The sequence below is a fragment of the Oncorhynchus mykiss genome, chromosome 27 (assembly GCF_057628025.1).
Source record: "Oncorhynchus mykiss isolate SJ-2025 chromosome 27, ASM5762802v1, whole genome shotgun sequence".
NCBI classification, from domain to species: domain Eukaryota; kingdom Metazoa; phylum Chordata; class Actinopteri; order Salmoniformes; family Salmonidae; genus Oncorhynchus; species Oncorhynchus mykiss.
Window position 1 is genome coordinate 24,010,415 of NC_143048.1, and position 11,955 is coordinate 24,022,369.

Here is an 11,955-nt window from a genome sequence, read left to right on the forward strand (position 1 = left end):
CAAGAAACTGTATTTATAATAGCTGCTGATCAATGGAAAACTAGCCCTTGCTATATAATATTATTAATGAAAATGACAGGGGATTAGTCACTGATTAGACTATTCTTATTCTAATCAGTGGCAAAAGCAGCAGGCACTGTGTAGCACACAGCAACCCTGGGGGTCAGAAGTCATCCCTCTGATAGTGTCTGAGAGGTAGGGCTGGGAATTGCCAGGGACCTCACAATATGATATTATCACGATACCTAAGTGCCGATACTGTGATTATATTGAGATTCGATGTTTCAAACATATTGCTCATCATATTCAGTGCATTCGGAAAGTATTCAGACCGCTTGACTTTTTCCATAATCCTGTCTCGGAGCTCTATGGACAATTCCTTCGACCTCATGGCTTGGTTTTTGCTCTGACGTGAACTATCAACAGTGGGACCTTATGTAAATAAGGTATTTCTGTGTTGTTGTTTTTTGAAAAATTTGCAAAGAAATATCAAACCTGTTTTCTCTTTGTCATTATGGGGTATTGTGTGATTGATGAGGATTTTTGTAATTTAATACATTTTAGAATAAGGCTGTAACGTAACAAAATGTGAAAAAAGTCAAAGGGTCTGAATACTTTCCAAATGCACTGTATCTGCTGCAGAAGGACAAGAGACCCTTGAGAAAACTAGTTTTGGTCAATCATGGAAATAAAAGTGCTGAAAACAAATTGGCTCCCTACTTAAAGAAGATGGAGAACAAGCTGTGATGGAAAAATACTGTTTTGGTGCCGGTACAGCCAATTAGTACAAGCATTATTATGTGCTATTGTCAAAACGATATGATATATCATCAAAAATAATATCCCAATATGTAACAGAATCCATTGTTTCCCCCATCACTCCTGAGAGGGTCACTGTTAGGACTGGCACAATTACCATATAAACGTGTAAACGAGGAACCATTATATATTAGAGGTCGACCGATTATGATTGCTCAACGCCGATACCGATACCGATTATTGGAGGACCAAAAGAAGCCGATACCAATTAATCGGCCGATTTTTATATATATATTTGTAATAATGACAATTACAACAATACTGAATGAACACTGAACAATTTTATTTTAACTTAATATAATACATCAATAAAATCTATTTAGTCTCAAATAAATAATGAAACATGTTAAATTTGGTTTAAATAATGCAAAAACAAAGTGTTGGAGAAGAAAGTAAAAGAGCAATATGTGCCATGTAAAAAAGCTAAAGTTTAAGTTTCTTGCTCAGAACATGAGAATATATGATAGCTGGTGGTTCCTTTTAACAGTTGAATGCTTGAAGCATTGCAAAGAGCTTCTGGCAAACGCAGTAAAGTGCTGTTTGAATGGATGCTTACGAGCCTGCTGCTGCCTACCACCCCTCAGTCAGACTGCTCTATCAAATCATAGACTTAATTATAATATAATAACACACAGAAATACGAGCCTTAGGTCATTAATATGGTCAAATCCGGAAACTATCATTTAGAAAACAAAACGTTTATTCTTTCAGTGAAATACGGAACCGTTCCGTATTTTATCTAACGGGTGGCATCCATAAGTCTAAATATTCCTGTTACATTGCACAACCTTCAATGTTATGTCATAATTACGTAAACTTCTGGCAAATTAGTTCGCAACGAGCCAGGTGGCCCAAACTGTTGCATATACCCTGGCTCTGCATGCAATGAACGCAAGAGAACTGACACAATTTCCCTAGTTTAATATTGCCTGCTAACATGAATTTCTTTTAACTAAATATGCAGGTTTAAAAAAAATATACTTCTGTGTATTGATTTTAAGAAAGGCATTGATGTTTATGGTTAGGTAGATTCGTGCAACGATTGCGAATCCGCTTTTGTTAAATCATCCCCCATTTGGCGAAGTTGGCTGTCTTTGTTAGGAACTGCTCCATATACCCTGACTCTGTCGCACAGAACGCGAGAGAAGTGACACAATTTTCCTAGTTAAAATAAATTAATGTTAGCAGGCAATAATAACTAAATATGCAGGTTTAAAAATAGATACTTGTGTATTGATTTTAAGTAAGGCGTTGATGTTTATGGTTAGGTACACATTGGTGCAACGACAGTGCTTTTTTTGCGAATGCGCTTGTTAAATCACCAGTTTGGCGAATTAGGCTGTGATTCAATGATAAATTAACAGGCACCGCATCGATTATATGCAATGCAGAACAAGCTAGATGACCTAGTAATTTCATCAACCATGTGTAGTTAACTAGTGATTATGTTAAGATTGATTGTTTTACATAAGATGCTAGCTAGCACCTTACCTTGGCTCCTTGCTGCACTCGCATAACAGGTAGTCAGCCTGCCACACAGTCTACTCATGAAGTGCAATGTAATCGGCCATGATCGATGTCCAAAAAAGCCAATTACCGATTGTTATGAAAACTTGAAATCGTCCCTAATTAATCGGCCATTCCGATTAATCGGTCGACCTCTATTATATATATATATATATATATATATATTGTTTTGTGAAACAAACAGCTGACTAAAGATGGGATGGCATTTGTGCGGTTGAGTCTGTTTCTGCGTTAACATGGAATATTAACAAAGTGATGAAACTTTGTTGCTCCTTGCTGAAACAAGCAAGGTGTTGTAGCAAATGAGTATTTGGTTGCCTAGGCAAAAAAAAACTCCCTGCAGCAGCAGCACATGCAGTCAGGAGCGAAGGAGAGGAGAAAATGTGCGTCTTTGCTATTCTAACAGTTATAACGGTGACCGCGATCATTTGACTGACCAATAACTGTCATCCAAAATAAAATGACCATCACAGCCCTAGTCACTGTGAGTGTTGTTTTGTGTGTAGTCAGAACACTGAGTTAGTCAGAACACTGAGTTAGTGTGCATGTGTAACGTCATGTTTTTAGTCCCCTAGGGCCAAGCATCTCTCATCTCTCAGAGGCCCGGATCTGTCTGCTCCACTCACCATCAAAGAGGAGGCTGAGGAAGGCTGCAGCAGTCCTCTCCTACCCCTCTGAGAGAGGCTCTGCTCTGCTGGATATCCAGAATATCAAACAGTGCATACTCTGGTTTTAATGAATCCTTCATCCATACAGTCCTCCTAGATCCTTCATCCATATCCATCCATTGCTGTAGCTCCTCCATCCAAGAGGAATTCAAACACCCCATGGTCCCAGTTGGGTCTGGTCGTCAATCTGAGATCATCATCATTTTGTACTGGTAAATATTTCCTTGTGGATTATTTGGCCAGCCTCACAAGATCCACACCTCAGTTGCACACACGCACACACACACTCACAGCTGCCTATACAGGGTTGAGGATGAATAAAGGCAGATGCCAACTGGGCTTTAAGGATAAAATGCAGATATGAATATTGGCTTGATCCAACAACTTAGTCCACAACACATCAAATATACAGGTATTAAGGTATATTGTTAATACAGCCATAAAATAGGATTAATAAACATTACTTAAAAGCCATATTGAAAGAAAAGTTTCACTGTACATGCTAAGTGCTCCAAGGTGCCAACCAGCTGGTCTGAGAGGGATCCCAGCCATAAACAGCTTAAGTAACACATGCTATTCAAACACCAGCTGAACTAAAGATAGCAGTCCAGCAACTAAGTGTAGGCTAGTAAGTGTGTTATAACGTTCTGTGCATATGCTTATTCTTCTCAGAGAAGGTTGTAATGGAGGAGCCCTGGGTGAAAGCTCACTGCAGGTATGTCCATGCTGTTCAATATGAAGAAAGAGCACTGGCCATTGCGTCCTGATTTGTTTACAAACAAACACAGCTTTAGTAGATAATGCTGGTAAGTGGTCAGCTATGATCTGAATAAAGATTATCCTATGATTCCATGGCAACTGAGATTGGAGTATAACATCCACTCACATGATTGGCGGGTGTCGTCACCATCCTATGACAGGATCCAGCAGAAATACAAACATAGACCTAGGCCTACATGATTGGCTGTAGTGTTGTTGTTGTCAAAATCACCACTCATAAGACAGTGCAGACAGTCACAGCAGGAACTAAAATTGTTCATGGAGAGATGAGGCATAGCCTACGTCTGTGTCTGCCTCTGCCAATATTCTACTTTGAGATATTACTTCTTGGATATTCTTTCTTGGATAGAGAGAAGGCTAACCAGCATCACCAAGTTCAGGACTGTAATCTTCAACCTCCATACCGCTGATTTATCTAAACACAAACCTCGAAATGGAGATGTTACTCCAAAAGCATTATGAGTCAGGTTACGTATTGACTCTTTCTGTCATTTCCAACCTCCTCTCTCCATCTTACAGTGCAATCGGAAAGTGTTCAGACCCCTTGACTTGTCCACATTTTGTTACGTTACAGCCTTATTCTAAAACGGATTAAATAAAAAATTTTCCTCGTCAATCTACACACCATACCACATAATGACAAAGCGAAAACAAGTTTTTTGATTTTTTTCCCCCAAATGTATTAAAAAATAAAAACAGAAATACCTTATTTACATAAGTATTCAGACCCTTTGTTATGAGGCCCGAAATTGACCTCAGGTGCATCCTGTATCCATTGATCATCCATGAGCAGTTTCTACAACTTGATTGGAGTTCACTTGTGGTAAATTCAATTCATTGGATATGATTTGGAAAGACACACACCTGTCTACATAAAGTCCAACAGTTTACAGTGCATGTCAGAGCAAAAACAAAGCCATGAGGTCGAATAAATTGTCCGTAGAGCTCTGAGACAGGATTGTGTTGAAGCACAGATCTGGGGAAGGGTACCAAAAAATGTCTGCAGCATTGAAGGTCTCCAAGAACACAGTGGCCTCCATAATTCTTAAATGGAAGAAGTTTGGAACCCCCAAGACTCTTCCTAGAGCTCTTCCCAGCCAAACTGAGCAAGCGGGGGAGAATGGCCTTGGTCACGGAGGTGACCAAGAACCCAATGGTCACTCTCCCTAGCAAGCAGGGAAAGTACTTGATGGTACTTAATGGAAACAATTATTTTGTTTTAAACCTTTCCCAAACCATAGCCCTAACCTTAACCACTTGGAATTAATACCTAAACTTAACCTTTTGAGTTGTTTCTGTTTTAACCCTAACCACATGGAATTAACCCTGTAACTAGTGATGCACCGATATGACATTTTTGGCCGATACCGATATCCAATATTTTCCTCGCCGATATACCGATATTTACAATTTTAGCAGCCTTTTAAGCATTCTAGTACGGTTAAATAGTTAACACACACATGGACGCAGCGGTCTAAGGCACTGCATCTCAGTGCAAGAGGTGTCACTACAGTCCCTGATTCGAATCCAGGCTGTATCACATCCGACAGTGGTTGGGAGTTCCATAGTGCGGCGCACAATTGGCCCAGCGTCATCCGGGCCGTCAATTGTAAGTAAGAATTTGTTCTTAACTGACTTGCCAAGTTAAATAAAGGTTACACACACACACATACACACACACACACACACCACACTGACCAAAAAGTTATTTTGTTGGCATTCACGTATGTCCCGATTACCAGTAAAACATAATCAAAACCTATTTCTTTCACTTACTTGGTGTGTCGTTTCATTGTTCCTTTGTTCAGTCGTTTCATTCTCAACCAGGATTTCCTTGTGGATTATTTGGCCAGCCTCACAAGATCCACACCTCAGTTGCATGCATGCATGCATGCAGACCCAAACGCCGTTTGGGTCTTTGCATGTCAAAAAAGATGCAACATAACACAACATCTGTTTCAGTAGCTATAGTTAGCTAGCTAACTATAGAGCTTGGTGTCATCATCTAAAATAACCCTAATTTATAAGACAGTTCTTATTTGATTAGCCATTATAGTGGACTTTGCGATTAGCCTTCAAAATAAAAGTATGGCATTATTCTACAATTTGTATTCATTTGCATCACTGTCAATGACATACTTTTATTTTGAAGGCAAACTGCAAATTTCACTATTGTGGCTAACCCTTATTGTGGCTAACCCTTATTGTGGCTTACTTCAACAACAACAAACCCAGTGCGGTCGAGCCTCACTAGCCAGATGAAGCTAGCTGGCTGCTTATAACGTTAGCTTTGGGCAACAGGGTTAAGTTGCTGACTAGCTATTTATTTTCATGAACTGAAGTGAGTACTTTGTGAGTACTTACTCACGAAGATTCCTAAATCATTGCTAAGAATAATGAAAATGACTGCAGGTTCCACTGGTCATTGTTTTCAGGCTGGTTGTGTTGGTGCTAGCTAGGTACCAAGCTAAAACTAGCTACCCTAGAAGTTGCGGTCAAACAAATGATGCTTTATTACCAATGCGGTATTGTAAACACATCGTTCGTGGCCGGTGTTTGCTTGTTTGCAGACTTTTTTGTACAGCTTTGACAGTGCTACTGTATATTTTTTGACACGCAAAGACACAAATGGCGTACCATAGTATGTATGTCGTGAAGCTAATAGCAGTGACGCTATTACTGTGTAACTCCGGTAGGGCAGCATCTTAAAAATAGCTCACTTGGTAGTGTGTACCGGTGCTCGACCAGTCCGCGAAAGCCAACATCACCCACGACAAAGGGTTGATTGTCAAGGGCAATGAATTCCATTATCTTGGATTTACCGGATTTCACCTTTGAGTTGTCTCGCTGAAACGTTCTTACTCTTTCAAATGACTACTCGACTTGTTGACTGCTCGATCCACACAGCAGACATTGTGGGCTAGTTTAGGAATGCTGTGTTGCACATATAGAGCAACATTTTACGGGGCGTAATTACGTCAGCTTTGACATCAGTTTTGCACATCGGGGCGTTAAACTAGACATCGGCCGATACCAATGTTGGCATTTTTAGCTAATATTGGCCATTTCTGATATGTTCACCGATATATCGTGCATCCCTACCTGTAACCACATGGAATTAACCCTGTAACCACGCATAATTCGCCGTTCAAAAATCCAATTAAAGCAAATTCCAACGTGAAACTATGAGATTATATTGATATGAAACCATCGACAGATGTGGAAAAGCGTCAAAAGGCCTACTTTTTTAAGATACAGTAAAGTTAACAGCATTTGAGGATATTCTAGCCTAAATGTATATTCAAATGGTGGATATGTTGAGAGGAACAACAGCATTGCTTGTTGACATGATAAGCAAAGGTCTATTTCCAATTAGCATCTCCTTCTCGCACTACTATAGAATCTCAGGGGAGTAACACAGTGTTCTGCTCCTGGGAGGCATGTAGTAGCATTATTAGCAGGCTCAGCCTCCATCCCAGCTAAAGCTTGAGGACCGTAACTCGTCACCATATCAGGAGGTGACATCACAGAGATGAGTCACACACAGCGTGTACTGTTGAGTAAGCATCACCACTGAAACCTTCAGTAACGATCTAGTATGTTCACTAAGCATTTATTACACTTCTAGCTACATGTATATGACCATCATAAACATGATTTTATAGCCAAAGTGAGACACAAAGAGAGATGCAATCACAGATTCCCAAGATAAGAAGCCTATTTATCGATACATAGGCCTATGTTTTATTATAACACAAGACAATAGGGGCCATGTTTTGTAATCAAGTAGGGAAATACTGGGATTCCTGCACCTATGCACCACCAATAGATTGGGTAGGCTATAAAAACATACAAGGGTGTCTGTATACTAACTTGAACAGATTTTCACCCCACTGAATGAAGACCAGCATCCCTGAGTCGCCTCTTCTCTGATGACGTTGAGACTGGTGTTTTGCGGGTACTATTTAATGAGGCTGCCAGTTGAGGACTTGTAAGGCAAAAATAGACTACCAAGTTTCAGAAGAAAGTTATTTGTTTCTAGCCATTTTGAGCCTGTAATCGAACCCACAAATGTTGATGCTCCAGATACTCAACTAGTCTAAAGGCCAGTTTTATTGCTTCTTTAATCAGAACAACAGTTTTCAAACATGGGTTTTCTAATGATCAATTAGCCTTTTAAAATGATAAACTTGGATTAGCTAACACAACGTGCCATTGGAACACAGGAGTGATGGTTGCTGATAATGGGCCTCTGTACACCTATGTAGTTATTCCATTTAAAAATCAGCCGTTTCCAGCTACAATAGTAATTTACAACCGTAACAATGTCTACACTGTATTTCTGATCAATTTGATGTTATTTTAATGGACAAAAAATATGCTTTTCATTCAAATACAAGGACATTTCTAAGTGACACCAAACTTTTGAACGGTAGTGTACAGTATGTGTGTCTTTCGGAGGGGGTGTGTTAAAAGCTGAAGTCAAATTTCTGTTGGACCTTGTGTGCGTGCAATTGACCAATAAAGTGATCTTAATCGTAATCTTAGGGGCTTTACTTTGTTTTGAATGAGAAGCCTTGCTGGATTCATAGCTCAGTAACATCGAAAGAGTTATCTCTGCTTGACCATCATGAGTGATATCAACCCATTGAAGTACAATTTTTTTATTCACAATCTATACTGAACAAAAATATAAAACGCAACATGTAAAGTGGCACCATGATTCATGAGCTGAAATAAAAGATCCCAGAAATGTTCCATTCGCACAAAAATATTATTTTCAAATGCTTGCATCCCTGTTAGTGAGCATTTCTCCTTTGCCAAGATAATCCCATCCACCTGATAGGTGTGGCATATCAAGAAGCTAATTAAACAGCATGATCATTACACAGGTGCACCTTGAGCTGGGCACAATAGAAGGCCACTCTAAAATGTGCTATTTTGTCACACAACACAGGTAGCGTGCAATGTCCACTAGAGCTGTTTCCTTTTAATTGAATGTTCATGACTCTACCATAAGCTGCCTCCAACATCATTTCACATCCGGCTTCTTCACCTGGGGGATTGTCTGAGGCCAGCCACCCAGACAGCTGATGAAACTGTGGCTTTGCACAACCGAAGAATTTCTGTACAAACTGTCAGAAACCGTCTCAGGGAAGCTTATCTGCAGATGGCGTTGTGTGGGCGCGCTGTTTGCCTCATGGTGACGGTAGAATTATGGCATAGGCAGGCATAAGCTACGGACAACTAACACAATTGCATTTTATTGATGGCAATTTAAATGCACAGAGATACCATGACGAAATCCTGAGGCCCATTGTTGTACCATTCATCTGCCACCATCACCTCATGTTTCAACATGATAATGCAATGCCCCATCCATGTCGCAAGGATAAGTACACAATTCCTGGAAGATGAAAATGTCCCAGTTCTTCCATGGCCTGCATACTCACCAGACATGTCACCCATTGAGCATGTTTAGGATGCTCTTGATTGAGGTGTAGGACAGTGTGTTCCAGTTCCCGCCAATATCCAGCAACTTCGCACAGCCATTGAAGGGGAGTGGTACAACATTCCACAGGCCACAGGTGGAACAGCCTGATCAACTCTATGCGAAGTAGATGTGTCTGGCTGCATGAGGCAAATGGTTGTCACACCAGATACTGACTGGTTTTCTGATCCATGCCCCTACCTTAAGGTATTTGTGACCAACAGATGCATAACTGTATTCCAAGACATGTGAAATCGATATATTACGGCCTAATTACTTATTTTAAATTGACTGATTTCCTTATATGAACTGTAAATATTTGAAATTGTTGTTAAAACTGCTGATAGGGCTGGACCACACAGGTGTGGATCTGGACCATAGGTTAAATGGATGCTGATAAAATGTAAGCGAGTGAAAGTAGCCACACTTGTGACAGTAGCTTAATCTCAATTTCACACAATCCTTCAGTGATGGCAAAATTTCAATTTGCGTGCAGTCGCTCTCCTGCCTACGGACGGATACTAGGCTCGAGGACCAGAGTCATGATGTTTGGGAGAGAAGACCAGGAGGAGAGTTACTGAGTAGCAACATATGCATTGATGTACGCACGTAAGCTGTGTCTTAAACGCTATCCATCCAATAGACACATCCATACTGTATTCTATATCAATGCAATTACTAGTGATATGACGATAAAATATAAACCTTAATGTAATGAGATTAACTTCAACCTATCACACGTGCATGCCAAATTGTTTTAGCAGAATGTAAATGCCTTGCTGGAAGGAGCAATGCTGATGGGTTGCTAGTTAGCTAACAGTTGTAAAAATTACACTTGTCCTAAGAATATGATAAAACAACCAGCTATATATATCAAATAAAGTCATGCATTTTTAACTAAGAAAATGTTTAATCGTGTACACCATGGAAGAATATGTTAACAACATCCCTAACTGCGTGGCAGCAGCTAACCAGCCAATTCACATTAAAATAGCATCTCATTCAAAAACGTTGTATTTATTGTACAATCTTCCTTCATCCATCCATCCACCTGCTACTGCCGAGGGAGGGACATGTACTGTACACAGTCCTTCAATGGATGGGGATTGTCATGGACGCACAGTCCACCTTTTTCCTGATTCGAGTATTTTATCAAATACCTGGCCTGAATAGCAGCCATTAGGAAAAACAGTAACGTTAGCTTAGCCATCTTACCTGTAGAGCCCACGAGAAGGAAGGCTAAAATGATATCCTTCGCGTGGATCATTGCAACTCCTTGATTAGACCACGCAAATGGCTTAATAAAGAATGTGGTCCCTGTAGGATGTGGTTGTTCTTGATATTTTCAAAAACAATACATTCCCATATTGCTAGCTATTTATTTTTTTGTATGGCAAATTGGTAGTATTTCTAGTTTATTATCGATGTAGTAACGACAGAAGACCTGCGCCAGCACACTGTTCAACGAATGAGTGACAAAGCCACTGCCTCCATACACACATGAATTAATCCGCCCAATCTGAATCACAAGGATTTGCTGTAAAATAGTGCGCTATGCGCAGTAGTCCGTGGACCTCTTACATTTTTATTCAAAATAGGTCGAACATAAACTAAACGTCTATTCGAATCGGCATACCATTATTCAACATTTTGACGTATTCAAAATATCCATTTCAAATCAAACTACAAAGCTGCGATATGATGCTAACAGAGGGAAGATCTAGACTGACACTTTCTGAGTTCATGCACTTTATTTCTTGTAGATTTGTGTGCAGGTGTAGGCTACTGCTGCTGAGCAGACAAGGAGGATTGTCACACGTTCTCCAACAGCTACTGTTGATTTCGGGAACAACTGCTGTATTAATATAAAACATCTGTAAAAGCCTAAACATAGCAGGCATACATACAGCAGCTGAAGTTCAAGCAGATCAGATGGTTAGATAGACATATCTTATCTCTCTATCTGTGAAGTCAAATTCTTTCTCTTTGTCATCTCTGACAGAAAACAGAATACATCTTTTATTCCACCTCAAAATTCGTATTTCTAGACAATGCACAAGTAATACATATGAAAAAGAAAGTCAATCAATCAAATGTATTAATAAAGCCCCTTTTACATCAGCAGATGTCACAAAGTGCTATAAGTCAACTTGCTCCGTGTATTGTTGTCAAATCAAATTGATTAATTGATATGCTAGTGAAAGGTTTGGTCACGCCATCATCATGAACCTTGTATCACAGGAAGAACAGGTATAATTGAAGGATAAGATTCCCTGTGATCTCAGAGCTGCGATATCTGCACATGTATCAGTTAGCAGGAGTTAGCGATGGTGTTGTCAGACAGTGGAGTCATTGTCCTGGGAGTCGTCCTGCGGGGCATAGAGGGCCCCTTTGTACAGGCCTGATATTAATCTGGGAAGGCAGAGAACTGGAGGAGACTGCTTGTGTCTCACATACACACACACACTGACGTGCATGCACACACAAACACAAACGCAATTCTCCTAAGTCTTTAAAGGAAATGAGAAGCTGGTATCACTGCAACTGGCTTGTTATTACCATCAAATTAGAGATTTCTAGCTCAAGAAGTTATATATGTTTATGTCATTAGAGGTTATACTATGTATTTTCATGTTAAAGTGTTAAAGTGTCTAATGTTCCATTATTAAA

General features: G+C 39.9%; 1 protein-coding gene across 8 annotated transcripts in view; it reads right to left on the reverse strand.

Annotated features, from left to right (window-relative positions):
* The window catches only part of ncam1b (neural cell adhesion molecule 1b), a 113,271-nt gene extending 102,479 nt beyond the window's left edge, over nucleotides 1–10,792 (reverse strand). For all 8 annotated transcript variants that reach the window (XR_016492461.1, XM_090223618.1, XM_090223616.1 and 5 more), the window contains exon 1: nucleotides 10,501–10,792. Coding sequence is in view for 7 of the 8 variants with exons in the window: in XM_090223618.1 (XP_090079744.1) it covers nucleotides 10,501–10,552 (52 nt within the window). In the remaining variant the exon portion in view is untranslated. The remainder of the gene's footprint in view (nucleotides 1–10,500) is intronic.
* Between the last annotated feature and the right edge of the window lie 1,163 nt (nucleotides 10,793–11,955).